The 22,244-nt window shown below is 41.3% G+C and overlaps 1 protein-coding gene across 2 annotated transcripts; it reads right to left on the bottom strand.

Moving 5' to 3' along the window:
• Positions 1 to 10,028: 10,028 nt before the first annotated feature.
• Positions 10,029 to 18,797, bottom strand: nicn1 (nicolin 1). Of its 2 annotated transcripts, XM_078249487.1 has the most exons (7): positions 18,676 to 18,797; positions 17,815 to 17,964; positions 15,358 to 15,537; positions 12,786 to 12,899; positions 11,015 to 11,083; positions 10,575 to 10,679; positions 10,029 to 10,264 (listed from the first exon to the last, which is right to left on the bottom strand). In XM_078249487.1, exons 2-7 carry the CDS (start codon positions 17,959 to 17,961, stop codon positions 10,223 to 10,225), a joined length of 657 nt encoding a protein of 218 aa, XP_078105613.1. In that variant the 5' UTR covers positions 17,962 to 17,964; positions 18,676 to 18,797; the 3' UTR covers positions 10,029 to 10,222. The 2 variants fall into 2 exon arrangements, with proteins under 2 accessions (XP_078105613.1, XP_078105614.1); XM_078249488.1 differs by lacking the exon at positions 12,786 to 12,899.
• Between the last annotated feature and the right edge of the window lie 3,447 nt (positions 18,798 to 22,244).

The following is a 22,244-nucleotide window of genomic DNA, read 5'->3' as shown; positions in this document are numbered from 1 at the left end:
AAGCCAATTCATCTTTCCACCCACTTTTAATTCTCCATTTTCCTCTGAGGCTACATTTACATCGCTACGTTTTGGTTTAAAAAGGAATATCTTCTGCTACGTTCCCCCCTCTCATTCCCCCTGCTCTGGTGTTCCCCCCTCTCATTCCCCCTGCTCTGGTGTTTCCCCCCTCTCATTCCTCCCCCTCTCATTCCCCCTGCTCTGGTGTTCCCCCCTCTCATTCCCCCTGCTCTGGTGTTCCCCCCTCTCATTCCTCCCCCTCTCATTCCCCCTGCTCTGGTGTTTCCCCCTCTCATTCCTCCCCCTCTCATTCCCCCTGCTCTGGTGTTCCCCCCTCTCATTCCCCTGCTCTGGTGTTTCCGAGCCCCTAAACCGGAGACATTTGGAAACCCTTCTGACCCGTTTTGGTTCTGAATCTGCAGGGTTGTGTTTCAAACGGAGACCTTTGGCAACACCGACACTGACGCCAATGTTTCTCCTCCTGATTGGGTCTTATCGGTCACAATGTCTCATTCTCTGAGACTTAATAGCATTACCATGGTAACTTCCAGCAGTGGGCTGAGTGTCCCCGCTGCCTCCTGTTTATGTCCAGTATACCAGAATGTTGATGAGATATGAGGTTTGGCCGTGTTAGTTTAAACAGAGATTAGTTCTTCTACTCGGTGCACCGAGATCACTTTGGGATCAAAACTCAAACGCTTAAAAACCAAAACGTTGTAAAAAGTTGTAGCCTCAGGTGGATTCAGCTGAGCTAAGAAGTTTGGAGGAAAAGTGATATTCATTCTTGGATGCCTTTGTCTGAACTTGAACAGTCTGGGGGACATGAGAAGAGTTTTCTGTTTTGGAGCATAACCCAAATCTAGTTTCTATTTTGCTGAGGTGGTGTTTGCTGCTCGCTGTTATTTGTGGAGATGTACTTTAAATTAGCCGTTGCACTAACCGTGACACGCTGCTTTGTCTTTTATTCCCTTCTGAATTACAGAACACACTGGGACAATGTTGTGATTAAAACATATACTACATAATATTCTTCTTTTTGTTTTTTTACAGTCTCCATTACTCTTCTTTACAGAGGGTGTCAGAAAAACTCTGAGCTTCTGTTTCAGCACATTTCTGAGAAAGCTTAATTGAGTTTCTGTTTTTGTTTTTGTCCATTGACAGTTTAGTTTTCTTTCACATTGGCTTGCATATTGATCTGGAAGCTATTTGCACGTCTCCTTGTTAAAAACAAATAAAGAAATTGCAATTTAATCAGCGTTGAAGCCAATCACAAGCCCACAAAACAAAAACAATCACTTCTCTTCCAATTATGAGAATGCGTTTTGGGCCCGCAGGACAAGACAACATTGGTGCATTTATCATTTTAATTATGTATTACTGAGCCTCGACACCAAGCTGCGTTAAACCGGGGATGTTTCAATTTCATAACTGTATTTTTCAACATTTTGGTATCTGCACCAAAGAACACATGTTTGTCTGTGTTACTAACTGGCTGTAAAGCCCAACCTGATCATGCATTACATTTTTCAGTGTTCAAAGTGTGAGGGAAACATCTATATTGAAAGTTATCACATACTGTATGCTTTAATGGAGCTAGCTTAATTTTGTTACATCCAGAATTTACAATCTCCAATTTAGGACATTGTATAGTCTACTCTTCTGCTACTTAACACATCCCCCTAGCCCTCGGACCTGGTGAAATATTAACCTCTGTCACATCACATCACATCACATGTCATTTAGCTGACGCTTCTATCCAACTGCTACATATGTTAGAGGTCGCACGCCTCTGGAGCAACTAGGGGTTAAGTGTCTTGCTCAGGGACACATTGGTTAATGTGTCGCAGAGGGAATCGAACCCAGATCTCCCACACCAAAGGCATGTGTCATATCCACTGCGCCATCACCACCCACATCATAAGGCTACAACTATAAAGATACAATGTGCCTGTTCCCAGCATTAGCACAACACTTTGTGATGGTTAGCTTGTTACCTGTGACGATATATGCTAAATGTAACTTTCACATTATCCAGTGACTGACCTATCTGGGTGTGTTTGGAGATGCCTGATGAAGTTCGACGTGGTGCCACACACCTTGCATGTAGCTGTTGGCTTACTGCCTCTGTTTACCAAGTTATTGAAAGCTAAACTAATGAGAAAAGGCACAACTCCGGGAGGACTTGGTGTCGCCATCGTCATTTTTTGATATGTGAGTACGCGCACATAAGGCATAGCGCATGCGTTACGTTATTACGGCAAAGGCCAGGGGACATACAGCTCGTCATACGTTTCCTACATGAATACATGAATGAATTTAGATTTAAAAAGCAATAATTGCATGAAAACAGGTTGTTGACGAGTCTCGAAGCTCGAGTCCGAGTCAAGTCTGAAGTCTTTTGGGTCGAGTCGCAAGTCAAGTCTGAAGTCAGCTGTTTGTGCGACTTAAGTGCGACTTGAGTCTGAGTCTCAGAAATGAGAGTCTGAGTCTCAGACTCGAGTCCCCATCTCTGCGTTAAACCAAACAAATATTTCATAGTTATGGTTAGTATAGCCTATCTTAAATAAAGAAGCTTCTGTAACACTTGATAGTGACGATCATTAATAAACGGTAAATTGATAGTTCATTAAACTTTAGTTAAAGGGTAACTATCATTTTCAACCTGGACCCTATGTTCCTTTTTTTTCCCGTTTTTGTGTCTAAGTGACTGACGGAACAACCATCTTTGACATTGGTCCAGTATTAATCGAGATCGCTGCAGTCGGCAGCAGAGAAACAAGCTACAATGTAAGCTAACAGTAATTGTCCAGTTTGTATTTACTTTAAAAAAAGTGCTCGTTTTGCCGCTGACAGACTCAGATTAATATTCTAAGTGTCAAAACATTATGGAAAGGATTTCTAAGGAGGTCGACCTTTCTATTAAAGAGTAAGATAATTTTTTTAAACATAAAAAGATCTGTGAAATTATCACTAAACCCACCAGGCTTCATGTAAATAAACAGTCATTTTAGCATCGTAAAATAAACTTCACTCAAAGTCGACCAAAATAAAACTGCAAAAAAGCCGTTTTGGGTCATCTTTCCACTTTTCCAACCATCACAACTCTAGTTCTGGTTGAAATAAACACATAGTTTACCGAACATATGTTGGCTCTATACACGCTAAAAGTACAGTTTTTTTTAAATGTCTGGTGGGTTTAGCACTAGAGACTTCAGAGCTGTTTCTGGTTAAACAGAAAGAGGTTTTAAAAAGGTCTATCAATGAAGGGATCCTTTCCATAACGTTGTCAGACACTTAGAATATTAATCTGAGCCTGTCTGTGGGAAAACAGCACTTTTTGTGGACGCTGACTCACGGTGCCCAGTTGCCGTTAATGTTACATTGCAGCATGTTTTTCTAGCAGAATAAGGTATTCCATTCACAGCATGATGCATCTTTTCTCTCGCTGTCAGGTATCAGAGAGAGGCGATGACTCTGCTGTCACAGACTCATCTGAATGAATGATTCATGATGGCGGGGTGAAAAGCTAAATAAATAAAATGTAGGCTACTTGGAATCCGTGATTTGGAGATAAATGGGAGAGGGTCTTTCAATAAAAATCCTGAACATACAGCCCCGCTTCACTTCTGAAACTACTTCTTTCCCCCAGTCAAGAGCAAAGTACACTCTTCTCTAAACTTTTAAAAAGTAATTTACATTACTAATTATAGTGTGAAACTCTCGACAATAACACACAAACGGCACCCTACAGGAGGAAAGACACCAGAGTGATCCAGGCACAAAGTAACTAAGTATCCTGGCTGAAGATTCCTGCAATAAAAACGGAATGAGAGCAACGGGAAAAGCTCCTGTTGGGGATTTTATTGGGCTGATGCTTTAGACTCTCTCCAAGTTAATTTAGGATTACTGCAATGCCAGAAGTGTAAAGGTGGACTTTAAGGATTTGGGCCACTAGCACAGAAAATCTCCAACCTCTACTCAGCATATTTGTGTGTACCAAAGGATCAGGGACAAGTCAAAGTAACTTTTTATATTATTTCCAGTAAGTTTTAGATGCACTGGAGTTTAATGACGACATTCTCACGACCGTAAACTTGTGCACAAGATTCGTATGATAGCCTACGAAACTAGGGCGACTGTGGGGTTCGTGTCCCGTTTGAAAGGGGGGGGGCACCGTATGCGTAACCTTAAGTAAAGTAACGTTGAACCCAAACCATGATATTTAACTCAGTAGTTCTGGTGCCTAAACCTAACCAAACTGCAACCGTTTCACAACATAAACTTGTTTAAAATGTCCTAGTCTATATCCACGACCTCCCACTTCCGGGATCGCTCCGTTGCCGCCGGAAATTCTGCCGGATGTCCGTCCCCTTCCTCTGTCTCTGTGTTGGCGTTCTAACCTCTGGTGGATTTGTGAGGACTATGGTTAACTGCTCCTCAGATCTCTGCAGGGTAAATCCAGACAGCTAGCTAGACTATCTGTCCAATCTGAGTTTTCTGTTGCACGACTAAAACTACTTTTGAACGTCCACATGTTCCACCAAAACAAGTTCCTTCCTGAGACTATTTTACAGAGGCACCGTGGCTCCGTCTGGAGCTTAGCACCGCCCAAGATGATTGTGATTGGTTTAAAGAAATGCCAATAAACCAGAGCACGTTTTACTCCCATCCAGGAATGCTGTGTGGACTAGACAGACCTTCCTCCGCAGCGCTGTGGAGGACGGTCTGGCAATGCGAGACAAAAAATGTCCTGACTGTTACGGTCAAAACTGCAACAGCTACGTTGTCCTGTTTAGATTTGAGAAGATATTCCTTCCCTCTAATACGACCCCCAGAGTTTTCCGTCCTCGTATCTAAACCAGAGAAGGTACCGGTCCCAGTTTGGTTAGGTTTAGACACCAAAACTACTGAGTTAAGTTGATAAAAAGATGGAGGTTTGGGTTCAAATCAGACGTGACTTCACTTCACTTCCTAAAGGTTACCATGGTGACGCAGAACCTGACGTAGCTCCGTTTGTTCCCTAAAGTTAAAAAAACCTCTCTGTTTCCTTTTCTTTTCAAACGGGACCTGAACCCCGGTCTCCTGGGGGAAAGTCCTGTGTTTGTTTGTCTATAGTCATACATAGTCTATAGTCCTAGTCCATAGCATACATAGGGCATAGTCCATAGTCCATAGTCCACAGTCCTAGTCCATAGCATACATAGGACATAGTCTATAGGACATAATTGGAGTGTTTTTCTGAGGGAGGACAGTCTCAATCCATGACCTGTATTGTTGTATGGTTTAAAATATGCTCACCTTTAAAAATAAACAGTGATCAAAGTGAAAAATAGAGGGAAGGGAAGGGAAAGAAGATGGAGGTTTATGGTTTTCAGAGCTGCGTTGAAGGAGATTTGTGTCCTCCATTAGAAAGAAAAACAAACAGATTCATCACTCCACTGCCGCGGGTACCATTCTTCCCGTCTGCTGTGTCTTTATGTCCGTCTGTCTGCCTCTTTAATTGTCTCTTTCTCTTGCGCACATAAAAAAAAAGCCTCTCCTCCCCTTCCTGCATCCACACTCGTCTCGCTCTCTAACAAATGTTTCTTTGCTCCGGGATGCATTAATATGCAGGCTGCAAGAAGAGGGTGTGGGTGTACAAATGTAAATGTCAAGTACACTTGAGTAGGCAGCTGGCTCTGCAGATTCTTGGTTTATAGTTTTGTCGTTGCTGTGTGTGTGTGTGTGTGTGTGTGTGTGTGTGTGTGTCTAGGTGCACAGACATTCTCCTGTTCGCTATCAAGTTGTTCCTTCAATTTCGACTCAATTTCTTCTCTCTCCGACTCTCATTTACCTTTCTTCACCCTCCCTCCCATTTGCAGCTCTGCTGGAAGCTACGGAGTGAAGTCTAGTCCGGGATAGTTTATTTGTAAAGCCCAACATCACATTTAATGTATCATAGGTGACAGACAACAGCAACAGGAGACGAGGAAAAACTCTAAGTTATCAATTCAATTTCAATTCATATGCTGCGAGAAGAGGGTGTGGGTGTATGAATTTAAATGTCAAGTTTAGACACCAAAACAACAAGTTAAAATTAGGACAAAGATTGTCGTTTGGGTTAAAACAAAGATCCCCTTAAGTAGTTTCCTGGGTGAAAGTCTTGTGTTTTCTCCTTAACTTCTTCAGGACATGAACACCTGTTTCCTGGTGAAAGTCTTGTGTTTTCTCCTTAACTTCTTCAGGACATGAACACCTGTTTCCTGGGTGAAAGTCTTGTGTTTTTCTCCTTAACTTCTTCAGGACATGAACACCTGTTTCCTGAGTGAAAGTCTTGTGTTTTCTCCTTAACTTCTTCAGGACATGAACACCTGTTTCCTGGGTGAAAGTCTTGTGTTTTTCTCCTTAACTTCTTCAGGACATGAACACCTGTTTCCTGGTGAAAGTCTTGTGTTTTCTCCTTAACTTCTTCAGGACATGAACACCTGTTTCCTGGTGAAAGTCTTGTGTTTTCTCCTTAACTTCTCCAGGACATGAACACCTGTTTCCTGGGTGAAAGTCGTGTGTTTTCTCCTTAACTTCTTCCGGGACATGAACTCTGCCCTCTGCCCTCCCCAAGTCCTGTGTTTTAGGAGCCAAACATCCCCCCCGACCTCCTCCCTACGAGGATCTTCACACTCTTATACAGCAGCAGTCAACGTGCTGCTGACAGTAATAAATACGTGGAATACATACAGATTACAGAGCTTTACTTTTCAGAGCTAAATGCTGGACAAATACAGGCTGCCAGACGCACAGAAGAAATGTCTAGCATCGTCAGTCTGTGATATCTGAGCCGCTGCAGCACATACAGTCAGGTCCATAAATATTGGGACATCGACACAATTCTAATCTTTTTGGCTCTATACACCACCACAATGGAGTTGAAATGAAACGAACAAGATGTGCTTTAACTGCAGACTTTCAGCTTTAATTTGAGGGTATTTACATCCAAATCAGGTGAACGGTGTAGGAATTACAACAGTTTGTATATGTGCCTCCCACTTTTTAAGGGACCAAAAGTAATGGGACAATTGGCTGCTCAGCTGTTCCATGGCCAGGTGTGTGTTATTCCCTCATTATCCCATTTACAAGGAGCAGATAAAAGGTCCAGAGTTCATTTCAAGTGTGCTATTTGCATTTGGAATCTGTTGCTGTCAACTCTCAATATGAGATCCAAAGAGCTGTCACTATCAGTGAAGCAAGCCATCATTAGGCTGAAAAATCTAAACAAACCCATCAGAGAGATAGCAAAAACATTAGGTGTGGCCAAATCAACTGTTTGGAACATTCTTAAAAAGAAAGAACGCACCGGTGAGCTCAGCAACACCAAAAGACCCGGAAGACCACGGAAAACAACTGTGGTGGATGACCGAAGAATACTTTCCCTGGTGAAGAAAACACCCTTCACAACAGTTGGCCAGATCAAGAACACTCTCCAGGAGGTAGGTGTATGTGTGTCAAAGTCAACAATCAGAGAAGACTTCACCAGAGTGAATACAGAGGGTTCACTACAAGATGTAAACCATTGGTGAGCCTCAAAAAACAGGAAGGCCAGATTAGAGTTTGCCAAACAACATCTAAAAAAAGCCTTCACATTTCTGGAACAACATCCTATGGACAGATGAGACAAAGATCAACTTGTACCAGAGTGATGGGAAGAGAAGAGTATGGAGAAGGAAAGGAACTGCTCATGATCCAAAGCATACCACCTCATCAGTGAAGTATGGTGGTGGTAGTGTCATGGCGTGGGCATGTATGGCTGCCAATGGAACTGCTTCTCTTGTATTTATTGATGATGTGACTGCTGACAAAAGCAGCAGGATGAATTCTGAAGTGTTTCGGGCAATATTATCTGCTCATATTCAGCCAAATGCTTCAGAACTCATTGGACGGCGCTTCACAGTGCAGATGGACAATGACCCGAAGCATACTGCGAAAGCAACCAAAGAGTTTTTTAAGGGAAAGAAGTGGAATGTTATGCAATGGCCAAGTCAATCACCTGACCTGAATCCGATTGAGCATGCATTTCACTTGCTGAAGACAAAACTGAAGGGAAAATGCCCCAAGAACAAGCAGGAACTGAAGACAGTTGCAGTAGAGGCCTGGCAGAGCATCACCAGGGATGAAACCCAGCATCTGGTGATGTCTATGCCTTCCAGACTTCAGGCTGGAATTGAATGCAAAGGATTTGCAACCAAGTATTAAAAAGTGAAAGTTTGATTTATGATTGTTAATCTGTCCCATTACTTTTGGTCCCTTAAAAAGTGGGAGGCACATATACAAACTGTTGTAATTCCTACATCGTTCACCTGATTTGGATGTAAATACCCTCAAATTAAAGCTGAAAGTCTGCAGTTAAAGCACATCTTGTTCGTTTCATTTCAACTCCATTATGGTGGTGTATAGAGCCAAAAAGATTAGAATTGTGTCGATGTCCCAATATTTATGGACCTGACTGTAACAAGGACATGATTGCATGTAGAACATGTGTGAAATTAAAACCTAAGAATTGTAGAAAGTCATTTAAACTTCCTGGTATTTTTAAAAACCTCCCCATCAGCATGTCTACATTTGGTTATGTAGTGCGATGGGTCAGATTAGTTCCACTTTAATCAGACTGGCAGAAAAAGTTGAAGAGTAATATTGAATCTTATTTCATGTGAAATTCAGCCTTCCCTCTGCAAACACACACACACACACACACACAAACACACACACACCTCCATTAAAGCTTATTGAATGTGAAATTCAGCCTTCCCTCTGCAAACCCACACACACACACACACACACACACACACACACACCATTAAAGCTTATTGAATGTGAAATTCAGCCTTCCCTCTGCAAACACACACACACACACACACACACACACACACACACACACACACACACACACACACAGGCACAAACAAACACACAGACGCACAGAGACAGAGAGACACACACACACACAGACACACACAGGCACAAACAAACACACACACGCACACACAGACACAAACACACACACGCACTCAGAGAGTCACACACAGACGCACAGAGAGACACAAACAGACACACACACACACACACACACACACACGCACAGAGACACAGAGAGAGACACACAGGCACAAACACACACACACAGAGAGACAGAAACACACACACACACACACTCACACAAATAAATACACAATCAAATATGTATAACAATGTTGAGGGATGTGCAAAAGTTGAGGATAAAATGTAGACTCATTGTATTCCGAACCCTTCCGACACAAAGCAAAGTAAAAATTCATAAGATATTAATGTCTGATTGGTTTATCTGTCTCTGGGGGCGGGTCTTACACACATACTGAAGTTTGATTGACACATTTTGCACAAATCATTTAGGAGAAAAGGATTTATTACCAAGTTAGTTAGTAGTTAGTAACGCTTACAATATGTTTGCCTTGGTGGATAGCCCATACATCAAAATATTAAACATATTAATAGGAAATAAACAATACATACAGCAACAAATATGTACAATATACCAAGTTTTCCATAGTGGACGGCATTACATAAACAGTATGCAGTACTCATCCCCTTGTTACCTGTGTTTCTATACAGACTGTTGGACTCATTAAATCCTCCTGCAGCATCACGGATGTCGACCAATCACAGTCTAACGCTGTCAGCAGGTTACAGCGTGTTGCTGCGAGACAATAAGTCAGTTTAGAGTTTTATAATGTCACACTGCAGCATTAGAGCAGCGCTGCTGAGTAAATATACTTCAGCTCAATAACACAACTGCATCAGTAAAAACACAAGTCACAATAAATCATAATAGTTCTCTCATTAGTCACTTAAATTAAAAAAGAAGACATTTTTAATGCCTTCTACTGTTCTCTAAAGTCCAAATCACCGTCCCACCCTCCCTCCTCTCTCCTTGCTTCCCTCCCTCCTCCTTCCATCCCTCCCTCCCTCCCTCTTTCCTCTCTCCCTCCCTCCCTCTTTCCTCTCTCCCTCCCTCCTCCCTTCCTCTCTCCCTCCCTCTGTCCCTCCCCTGTACGGGACGCAGGAGGAGTTTTCTACCTGGAAGTTATTGTGAACAAACATTGGGATTGGGTCTATGGCTCAGAAGCAGGCAATATACATTTGAATAGTTTTCTGTCATTATATCTTCCATAAAGTGAGCTTTATGTACATGTACAGTAAGAAGTGAGCGGCCAGATTACGTCAGGGAGAGCAGGTTGATGTCGTAGCATCCATCCACCTGGAGCAACAAACAACAAACACACAGGATTTATTTCGCCCTCCGCGTCTTTATAAAGCCCTGACAGGTGCAACAAAGCTAACAAGAGACTTCGCAAAATGTCAATCAATCAGTCAAGAGACTCTAAACACACCCACCCCCCCAGTCCTGGGAACAGGTCCAATCATTTTTTTTTTTTTTAATAACCTGGATGGCTAAGAACCTTCACACCTTTCCATTCCTCTTTTATTATGGCTGCAACACCATCTACATCTGTGTCAACTCAACTGAAAGTAAGGAAGTGGTGGTGATCAGTGTGTTTCAGACTCACGTCAAAGCGTCCGATGGAGGCTGTAGTCTGGTTGGTCTGCATCACCTCAGTCAGAGCCCACATCTGCTGGATGCTGGATGAAACCGTCTGGGGGTCCGGGAGGCCCTGAGACAACGACAGGAAGACACACGTCAAGCACAGGAAGCCAGGGGGCACTGCAGGACATATTGATTTACACACAGGGATTTTAGAAATGCCTTTTTCAAGATAATCCAATGGTGTTTTTAAATGTAAACTTAAGACTAAAAAGTAGGAAAAGGTCATAGTATAGTATGTCAAGAAAGTGATAAAAAAAAGTCATAGTATGTTGAAAAAGTTGTAAAAAAGTCATAGTAGAGAATTAGTAAAGGATCACCAGTTATTATCAATATATTATGGTTATGAGCCTGTTTGCACGGACAGAAAGATAGTCAGAGACACACAGGAAACTAAATGTGTACCTCCAGGTCAGGGTGTTGGTCGACCAGCGTCAGGTCAGACAGCCAATCAGAAACCTCCTTCTCTGGGTCCTGAAAGGAAAAAAACAAACGCCACTTAAATTGTGCAGTTGAGTCTAATGTTGCAATCACCAGTCTGGGATCATTGAGCTTGATTTAAATGTGGTTGATACATCCACTGTGTGAAGGATTTGAAAAGTCGTTCCTTTGGCTGCACCTGGTGGTAGCATCAAGAATGACAACGTCGTGGACAGGTATGCATGATGCTACTTTACATCCCTCTGATCCCTCACAAAGATTACTTTTTTAAACATTTTAATTGTTTTATATAGAGCTTTTCTAAGTACTCAAAGACTCCAGGGGTCCGTTTCAGAAAGCAGGTTTAGTGAAAACTCTGAGTTAGTTAACCCTGGGAAGAGGGAAACTCTGGGTTTTCTGTTTCAGAAAGAGAGGGAACTGAGTCTGTGAACCTAACCTGGTCGGGAGCAGGTTTTCCTGAGAGAAACTCGAGGTTTCTTCTCTCTCATTTCATTCATTCATTCATTCAGTCTGTATCAGGTGCATTTTAATGCAGTTTGTTATCTGCATGAATAAAAAAACTTATTGGTTTATGTTAGGCAGATTATAAAACGTTTTTTTCTCAAACATGTCATGTCCTTTTGTCGACGATCCCGTTGATGAAAAAGCTGGATTACTTCACGGAGAGTTTACGTTGGGAGATGATATTGAGTCCCGACTAAATGTATTTTCATTTCCACATAACTGATTTGAGAGGTATTTTCTTTCACCGTCCATCAGATATGTAGATATCCGTCCTCATATCACTAACATCCACCATCGTGGACATGCTTTATTAACATCCAAGCAGATTATTTGTGTCGCATACGTTTTTTGCAAACGTCAGTTTTCTTTATTGGTGATGCGGATCAATTTAACAAGTAGAACTGTTCAGAGGTTATTGGACCCGTCCAGTTTAACAACAAGTAGAACTATTGAGAGGTTATTGGACCCGGCGATTGTTGTTCGGACAGACCTGCCCCCACTGCTAAAAAAAAAATCCTAAAGGAAACACTGTAATTTCTATAAAATAAACAAAACAATTCTCAAATCTCAATTTTCATCATTCATTTACACGTTGCCATACCTGCCCCACTTTTATGTTTGTAGCGTGTTACACATTTTCATTTCCTCATCTAAAAGATTTAACACGTTTACTACTTTTGCATCTTTGTTTGACATTTGTTCTAATCTTTACATGCACATTCCCCTTAGTTCAAACTAGCTCTCTCTAATCCGCCAGACAGAAATAAAAGCCAGACGCATAATTACACTACAAATCAAACAGTTCCTGAATATTACACTGATGCTGTACATAAAAAGCTAGCAGAGCAGTTAGCTTCACTCTCAGAGGCATTCAGACTTCATTAAGTAAATTATTCTATCTTTGCTTTCATTGACTTTGTGATTAATGTTAGTTTACTTTGAATGTCAAAAGTTCTGAACACATTTTCTCTCCCTCTAATGAAAAACATGAGAAACTGTGGATGTTTTCGAAGACGCGCCTCAAGACTTTGACTTTTAAATGTGTTTAATCTGTTTTAACATGTTTTTCATGGGTTTTAAGGGTTTTATGGGTTTGTTTCTAGTTACATCTTCTCATGTTTCCACCACATCTATGTATATATGTATATCTATCTGTGTTTTTGTCAATCACTTTGGTGCAAACTTGTGTGCTTTTAAAGTGCTGTATAAATGAAATAAACTGGAAACTAACGGGCTTGGTGTGAGGGAATATTTGGATGTGTTCGAGGCCGAAGGTGAGCCAGGTGGACGACGGCTGTCTCAGGATCAGTCTCACAGACGACACATGATCCGCCTCCACCTGCATCTACACACAAACACACAAACACACACACACACACACACACACACACACACACACACACACACACACACACAAAACAATAAAGAATATGATGAGTCATGCCAGACAAAAAGAGCTTCTGAAGTATTTTATGGATCAGGGAATTAAATGAGCAAGATGTGTAGAAAAACAACAACAACAACAACAACAACACTGTTTAAATTTAAAATAAAGAGTTGAAATTATCAGCAGCAACTGACTGGCTATTAGGGCAGCGGTTCCCAAACTTTTTCACATCACGGACCCCTAAACTGACACAGATTACACCACAGACCCCCCCTATGATAAGATTTGGTTCCAGGGTCCCCCTCTGACAGGATCTTTGCTTTTAGATGCTGTTAAAAGAAGTGTATTAAGACAAATAGTCATACATCTTATGTATGGAATAATAGAAAACATATACTGTATGATTACCCTTTTTGCTGGGAAGCCCCTTAACGACCCCCTGTACCCAAGTGCCCCCCGCACTTAACATGTCGGTGACCACTGACCCCTACAACACGCCTGAGTTGATTTGAACGCACCATAAGTAGGTGAGTGTGCACGTTAATCAGGCGTCAGTTGATTGATAGACTCATATAGATAGAGACAATAATTAAATACTATACGATAAAATATATACAAACTAACCCAGACAGACACAAACACACACACACACCCTAACCCATGCCCCCGGACCCCCCTAACCTAGTTAAGATGTTAGCAGGTCTCCCATTGGGCAAGATGCGGCAGTAAGAACAGTCTGGAACGGTTTATGGAAATGTCAGTGTTTCCATCAATCATAAATGAAATGTAGGCTAGTTGGAATCCGTGACTTGGAGAAACAAAATGGGAGAGCGTCTTTCAATAAAAATCCTCCTCCTGAACAATCTGTCCCCCTCACTTTGGACGTTACGGCTACGCCCCTGCCTGTACCCTACACAAGTTGGCGCGTCCACATTGTACAAGCCTCCCATGATCACGCACCACTCCAACTCCTCCTCCACGCAGCTGCTAGTAGCCAAGGAGGACACGGAGGGTTAAAACACATGATGGACTCTTCAGAAGAGGTCATTATCTTCACTTGAGTTTCTGTGCGTGAAAGTCTCCGGAACGTCACAGTCTTCTGAACATAGTCCTACTGAGAAATCCAGAGAGAGTTGTGTGGAGCTGATAGGCTTAATTAGCTTTGTAGCAACTCCTTTGGCAATGGCTTGAATGTAACGGACATTCATTAATATCAAAAAGTTACGCACTAAAGCTTTAACATTAGGGCTGATTTAACAGGGAAACAATACAGGAGAGGCGTTTGTCAGAGAAACAACTGAAGGTTTGTGTTTGTATACATTTTTTTTGTTCCTGTTCCTTCAGTCCCTCCACGCAGAGAAATACTACTGTAACAGTAAAAACACTGAGCATCCCTTAAGGCTAAACATGACAAACAATAACCCATAAACAGCGAACAAATATCATTTACACTCTCACGATTACATTTTAAACTACGTCACTCGGCGCGCCATCTGAAGTAAACAAAAATGAAATTAGCATCCCCCATCTGGCTATATTTGCATAGAGAATAAACAAGAAATGAAGATGTTGGATGGTGCAGAGTTGGCTGGCTCGCCAACTCCAGCTGAGAGGGAAAACAAACAGCACTGAGCTCTGACAGCCTGTGTTAGTTTTACACCCAATGGGATCTGTTGGTTTACAGTAGAGGGCTAATATTTAATGTTCACTAGGATGTAAGAGGACGAAGTTTAAACTAAGAAGTAATATTCGAATATTCGGAAAACATTGTTTTAATCAGTTTAATCGGTTTGAGTCATTTTTTATGAAAAAAAGTAAAACTTCTCTGATTGCAGCTTGTTAAATGTGAATATTTTCTAGTCAGTGACACTGTCTGTGTGTGTGTCTGTGTGTGTGTGTCTGTGTGTGTGTGTGTGTGTGTGTGTGTGTGCGTGCGTGCGTTCATGTTTGTGTCTGTGTGTGCGTCTGTCTCAGTGTGTGTGTGTGTGTGTGTCAGTCTCATTGTGTGTGTGTGTGTGTGTGTGTGTGTGTCTCTCTCTTTTTTGAATATTAAATATTATTCACATTATCCACGATACAAAAAAAAAGGTCTAAAAGGAGACTAGGCATGGGCCTGTAACCGGTTGCAAGGTATACCATGGTTTGAAAAAGTGAGTCAAAAAGGACAGAAAGGGCAGTTTAGAAACCCGTCTCCCTGCCAGTGTGCAGTGTGTTTCAAAATAAAATACACTGTGTTCTATGGAAAAAAAAGTTGTTGTTTTTAACCCACACATTTCAAAATAATACATTTTAAAGGCTGTAATTGCAATACCGTGAAACTGTGATGTTTTTGCTGAAGGTTATCATACTGTCAGCATCTCATACCGGCCCATGAAACTCTTTGTTAGTGGCGTGTTATGTTGGGCTGCAGCCCCACCTGTGTCCTGTGGATGGAGCAGTAGTCCTGGGACCCCCCCTCTGTGTGGGGGTTGTCCATCAGCGGCAGGTCTCTCAGAGCGGTCCACCACTTAGCATTGGCCTCCGGCCCCAAACTCTTCCTCAGCAAACGCACCGTCACATACGCCGTGTAGTAGTTCTTAAAGGTGATTTCCTCAATCTGAAACACACAGCAGCCGGGGATTATTATACAGAACTCTACAGAGGAGGCAGATCACATATGTATGTGTGTGTGTGTGTGTGTGTGTGTGTGTGTGTGTGTGTGTGTGTGTGGTCTTTGTTTAACTATATTCGTGGGGTCCAAAAGCCGGGAATACAGTACACTTGTGGGGTCCGGACAGCTTTGTGGGGCCAAAATGCTGGACCCCAAAAGTTTAAAGGGCTGTTTGAGGGTTAAAACTTGGTTTTAGGATTAGGGTTAGAATGAGGTTCTGGTTAGGGTGAGGGTAAGGGTTAAGGTTAGGCATTTAGTGGTGATGGTTAAGGTTAGGGTAAGGGGCTAGGGAATGCATTATGTCAATGACGGGTCCCCACAAAGATAGTGAAATGCACTATGTGTGTGTGTGTGTGTGTGTGTGTGTGTGTATATGTGTGTGTGTGGTGACCCTGATTGTATATGACCCTGACGTATGTTGAACCCTGTCATTTCGGCGACTCACATTACAGTACATTGTAAAAAGCGCCAAAAACTTTTTTTTTATTAAAGCCCCCGAAAAAGTGACAAAAAGCATCGGCAAAAGCAACAAAAACTTCAAAAAAGTGGCAAAAATGTGAAATAAATCTTTTTTTAAATAAAAGCCCCAGAAAAAGGGGTAAAAATGTTGAAAAAAAGCATCGGCAAAAACTTCAGAAAAAGTGACAAAAACTAGGTGGGCCAAAACGTGTTGGGATTCAAATCTGCGAGGGGCCGGGATCGGCCCGCGAGCCTCAAGTTTGACACATGTGGTCTAGCACTTTGAATGAGACTATTAAAAACATATTGTTGCTCAGAAGAAAGATGCCACCAGTCCATATCGAGTCTTAACTTATTGTTGAAGAAACACTGAGTCTGCCAGATCACAGTGTCAACCTTTAAAAGCTCGGCAGAGATAATTCCTTCATGCATAAACGCGCTGCAGGCGATATGTGTGTGTGTGTGTGTGTGTGTATATTGTGTGTGTGATAATTCCTTCATGTATAAACTCGCTGCAGGCAGCAGCTTTGAAGCTGGAAGCTTTGAGCTAATGAGGAGTCACTCTGCATTTTAAAAAAAAGATTTTTAATTAGGACTAAATGCTCAAAAGTAGGTCAATAGTGTATGTATATATGTGTGTGTGTGTGTGTGTGTGTGTGTGTGTGTGTGTGTGTGTGTTTTCTGCTTCACTACATCGCTGCTGGGAGACACAAGAAACATGAATGTTGAACAAATTTGGAGAGAACTTTAAGAGTTTATTTTAACTGCATGCTGAGGGCCAAAGAGAGAACATGATTATTATATTATAGTGATGCTTTCTTCTACAATATTGCATCCACCTTTAGTACTGTATCACAGTTTAAATAGTTTAAGGTTCTCGGGTCAATGTACGGTCCGAAACAACTATAACAGCCTTTACATTTAGTTTCGTGTGAGAGAATGTGAACACATCTTACAGTAGACATAAGTCAGTTATTAATTTACAGCTACTTGTCCAATATTATCTTGGTAGATGAAGGAAACTCTCCAACATATTTACATAAAGCAACACTGTCGTGCCAATAATGACGTTAAATCAAACCCTCTCATGTAATGTTGCTTAATTTAGCAAAGTTAAGAAGAACAAGTGTCAACACTTAAGGTTAACACGTTGCTGTCCGTGGTGCTAACAGAGAGAGGACAAGTCTGCATAATGTTAGAAACCCACCAGACTCCATGTAAATAAGTCATTTTATCATCGTAAAACACACTTCATTCAAAGTGAACAGACAAAAAACAACCCTTTAAACGTGTTCTTAGTGCATCTTTCCACTGTTCCAACAATCACCACTCTGGTTTGGTTGAAATAAACCCTTAATTCACCCATTTACATGTGGAAATATGCTGGCTCTATACACGCTAAAAGTCCTGATTATTTAGATGGAGTCTGGTGGAAATATGCTTGCTCTATACACGCTAAAAAGTACTGTTTATTTACATGGAGTCTGGTGGGAAACTGACGGTAAACATTTGCCATATAGGGTTACATTGCAGCCCGATTTCAGTATTTATTTCAAACTAAACAATTAGTTTTATGCAATTCAGATGTGCTGTGCAGGTCTGTTCGCTAAAGTTGACACCGCTTTTTATAATACAGGTAAAACAATAGAAGACAATGAAGCATGAAAAGCATTTTTTGCTCAGACTTAATCAGGTTGTTAGCAGCAGATAGCCGCTGCTACTGAGCGTTAAATCAGCAACGCTCTGTGGTGAGTCGTAGCTTACGTTGACAGGCTTTCCAAAGGGAAGGGTGACGTCTACAACACAAACACCGGAGCGAGCTGCGTCTGCTTTGGTGTCTCCGATGTGTAGGTAGACCGGAGGTTTGATGGTGCAGCTCACAGGCTGGATGTCGACACCGCTCCCGCTCATCTTCTGGAAAACAAATGACACACACTTGACACTTGCCACCAGGTTAAATAACGTTTCTAGGAGAAACCCTCCACAGCACATCTGAATTGCATAAAACTAATTGTTTAGTTTGAAATAAATGCTGAAATCGGGCTGCAATGTAACCCTATATAACAAATGTTTATCCTCAGTTTCCCACCAGACTCCGTGTAAATAAACAGTACTTTTAGCGTGTATAGAGCCAGCATATTTCCACATGTAAATGGGTGAATTAAAACCAGAGTGGTGATTGTTGGAACAGTGGAAAGATGCATTAAGAACGCGTTTAAAGGGTTGTTTTTTGTGTCTGTCCACTGTGAGGGAAGTGTGTTTTACGATAATAAAATTACTTATTTACATGGAGTCTGGTGGGTTTCTAACATTATGCAGACTTGTCCTCTCTCTGTTAGCACCACGGACAGCGACATGTTCCCGAGTGTTGAACAGACAGCAGGACAAACGTAGATGATCTGAGCAGCAAGACTAAGGGTTTATAGTGTGAAATATTCACGTTATGATGCAAATCAACTGTGCAAGACAAGCGAATACACTCGAAGTTAGCTGCGTAACGTTAGCACGGAAGCTAGCGGTGCAGGAATTGGCGATAGCACAACAGCTAACGGATAAGTCGGTATTATTGTTGAAAAATTGGTCGAATAAATCTATGAAGTGACGCTGTGTTGGTTCAGAACTTACCTTGCTTTATCAGAGAGGAGTTACAGTTGGTAAAAGTCGACGACAGAAAGAATAGGAAGACTGAAATGCTTCAAGTCGCAGATGTTGACATGCTAAAGACACTGTTACGTCCTTCTTATATACTGTCTATGGTTACGTCCTGACTGTAACCAAGGCGACACTGAGAGTCTTAAAGGGCCAGCAGCACGCTCAGCTGTCTGTTTTACCTCCTAAACATGTATAGCTATTATTCCATATTTGGTCAAATCAATTACAGTTATGGACATTGACCAAATACTTGTTTTCATGTGTTTTGGATAGTTTGTAGAAAGCAACAAGAAAGAACATTTTCCCAAAAATGATTTAGCTGTTGCAACAAAAACTACATGGATCACAATGCATGTTATATGACTATCTTTGACCCTTAGTTTTCTTATTATTGTTATTTCATTTATCCATCTTAAAACATAAAAATAAAAACACTTATGTTTAATTAAAAAATAAGTATTTTATTTCTTAAATAAATGGCTTTTACAATAACTAAAATGGGCATCTAAACTGTTAGAGGCTCATAATTAAAAATAAATGTGTACATTTTTTTTTTCTTTATGGTGCTGTTGTTGTTGTTGTTGTTAGTGCAGAGAGTAACTAATAAATGCATGTTTTGCCTGATAGGGCCCATATACGAATAATATTTCCGCATCACAGCAGCTCTGCGGTTCAAACTGCCAGCTGCTGCAGTTTTCTACAGATGTTGACAGATGTTATTCCTAAAAGTGTGCAGCAGAGGGCGGGCTGACTCCATCACACAGTCAGGGACAGGATGCTGTGTTCACATTCAGAGGTTTCTTCTCGGGAGCTGCAAAGATTCATCCATTAGTTGTCAACTATTGAATGAATTGATTAATCACTTTGAGTCATTTTTTATATAAATAAAGTAAAACTTGTGTGGGTGCAGCTTGATAAATAGGAACGACACACACACACACACACACACACACACACACACACACACATACACACAGAATCATTGCAGCGTACATTGATGTTAAAATGTATACAGGTTGGCAGGACGGTCTGAAATGTTTTGTCTTTCGCCGTACGTTTTGTTGGTAAATGTGAGATGTTGTTCATATCAGAAACAAGGAAATTAATTTGGCGACGTCCGTGTGTTATGTCAACACGTTCTCACTCCCGCTTGGTCAGTGGCTCTGACATACTGACGCAACGTCTGGCCCGTGGGACTGCTGGGATTGGGTGGAATTCCCTAGGGTTAGGGTTAGGGTTAGGTGTGTTCCTTCCTGAGACTATTTAGCAGAGGCACCGTGGCTCTGACCAGCACTTAGCTGGGGGCAAATTGGATTGGTTTAAAGACTAGCCAGAAAATAAACGATGAAAACATTGTTAGTTGCGGCCCTACTCTCCTCCTCCCACATCTCCAGAAAATGATAAATGTCCCCAGCAGGCCCAATCTGTGTCAGCGTGGGATGCAGGTGTGGTATCACGGTGAGAAAGCACACCTTTATCACTCCGCCGCAGAAACCAGCTGCTGTTTCTCTGTGGCCTCGTAATGAAAGCTCTGTCAAACTGAAACAGGGGTTCCTGAATGTCTCATATCAATTCTGAACAAGACAAATGAGCTAATGCTCCACACGCTCTGCAGAATATCTGTTAATCAACTAGAGATGTTACCATACCATGTTTTGCTTCCCAATACCTAAACTTGTGTATCGATCCAATAACAGTGTGTTAAAAAATACATATATTTAATCATGTTGTGTTATGTTATGTCAGCTGTATACTACTATCCCTGTATAGATGATATGATGTATAACAGCTGTATACTACTATCTCTGTATGATTATATAATATATAACAGCTGTATACTACTATCTCTGTATGATTATATGATATATAACAGCTGTATACTACTATCTCTGTATGATTATATGATATATAACAGCTGTATACTACAATCTCTGTATGATTATATGATATATAACAGCTGTATACTACAATCTCTGTATCTCTGTATGATTATATGATATATAACAGCTGTATACTACTATCTCTGTATGATTATATGATATATAACAGCTGTATACTACTATCTCTGTATGATGATATGATGTATAACAGCTGTATACTACTATCTCTGTATGATGATATGATGTATAACAGCTGTATACTATTATCTCTGTATAGATGATATGATGTATAACAGCTGTATACTACTATCTCTGTATGATGATATGATGTATAACAGCTGTATACTACTATCCCAGTATGGATGATATGATGTATAACAGCTGTATACTATTATCCCAGTATAGATGATATGATGTATAACAGCTGTATACTACTATCCCAGTATGGATGATATGATGTATAACAGCTGTATACTACTATCTCTGTATGATGATATGATGTATAACAGCTGTATACTACTATCTCTGTATGGATGATATGATGTATAACAGCTGTATACTACTATCTCTAAACATGAACAAACGCCACAGAACTTCCTTTAATTATCCAGTTTTGACAGTCATAATGGAAAAAGAACATAAATAAACTACTTTAAAGTAGATTTTCTTCTGGGTTAAATTACATTGGTATCAGATCGGTGCGTATGAGTACTCGCCGATACCGATACCAGCATTTTAGGCAAAATTGGAGGCTGTTCTGATACTGGTATATCGGTATCAGAACATCACTAGAATCTAAACTTTGGGAAGAGCTTTGATAAGCCTTAAGCACTAGGGCGCTAATTTATGAAACGCTCCTGTAGGACGTATTGGAGGATATGAATTAACAACTTTTAATGTCTGGTATCTGTATGGTTTAGGATTTGTTGGTATATCTGTAAAGCTATGTATCTATCACTCTGTCTCTCAGTTGTTATATCCCTGTGTTGCTTTCACTCCATCTCTATAACCCCACTCTCTCTCTCTCTCCCCCGGAGATACAGTACAGTGGCATACATTCATCCATTCTGTTTATTGTGTTTGAAGCAGAGCTTTCCAAAGCCCCCCAGATCAGTCAGTGTAAGAAGCTGGCACTGTGTGTCCCTCTGCAGAAACAATCCCATTCTCCCAGATGGTCTGCGCAGGCAAGCGTGGCCCTGCAGGGGCTTATGGGAGGCAGAGAGAGAGAGAGAAAAACTCCTACACTTCCAAGCAGCAATGTCCAGTGGGTTTTTATCTCCGAGACCCATACCCATGGCTTTTACTCGGTCTGTCCAACTCTGCTCTTTGCTGTCTCCTTCCTTCTCCTTCCTTATTTTCTTCCTTCTGTCTGTCTGTCATCCTTCCTTTTCTTTTTCTGTCAGTCGGTGTGACTATCTGCCAGTTGTCAGTGCCATCTGTCTGGTTTCTCCGTGATAAGAACATGTTTTTAAGCCAGACGAACCAGCACCAGGATATTCTCCTGCGCTCTCTCTCTCTGTCTCGCTCTCTTCTGCGTTTGAACCCGACTCCCCTGCTGGGTAAAGCAGCTCTGCGACGGGGGAAGGAGAGAAAATTCATTCAGCCCGGTCGATGATATGTGTCTTACATAAGAGTGCCACTGAGGTGTCCCTCTTATGTAAG

Source organism: Sander vitreus, chromosome 4 (assembly GCF_031162955.1).
Source record: "Sander vitreus isolate 19-12246 chromosome 4, sanVit1, whole genome shotgun sequence".
In the NCBI taxonomy this organism is placed as follows: Eukaryota; Metazoa; Chordata; class Actinopteri; order Perciformes; family Percidae; genus Sander; species Sander vitreus.
This window is presented reverse-complemented; position numbering and strand designations above follow the sequence as displayed.

What these genes read in the sequence shown, in the direction of transcription:
- nicn1 (XM_078249487.1), bottom strand. Translation starts at nt 17,961, where the DNA reads ATGAGCGGGAGCGGTGTCGACATCCAGCCTGTGAGCTGCACCATCAAA. An exon ending in CCTTTGGAAAGCCTGTCAAC is followed by an intron (nt 15,538 to 17,814) that starts GTAAGCTACGAC and finishes TGTGTGTTTCAG; the next exon opens with ATTGAGGAAATCACCTTTAA. An exon ending in GCTCCATCCACAGGACACAG is followed by an intron (nt 12,900 to 15,357) that starts GTGGGGCTGCAG and finishes GTTTGTGTGTAG; the next exon opens with ATGCAGGTGGAGGCGGATCA.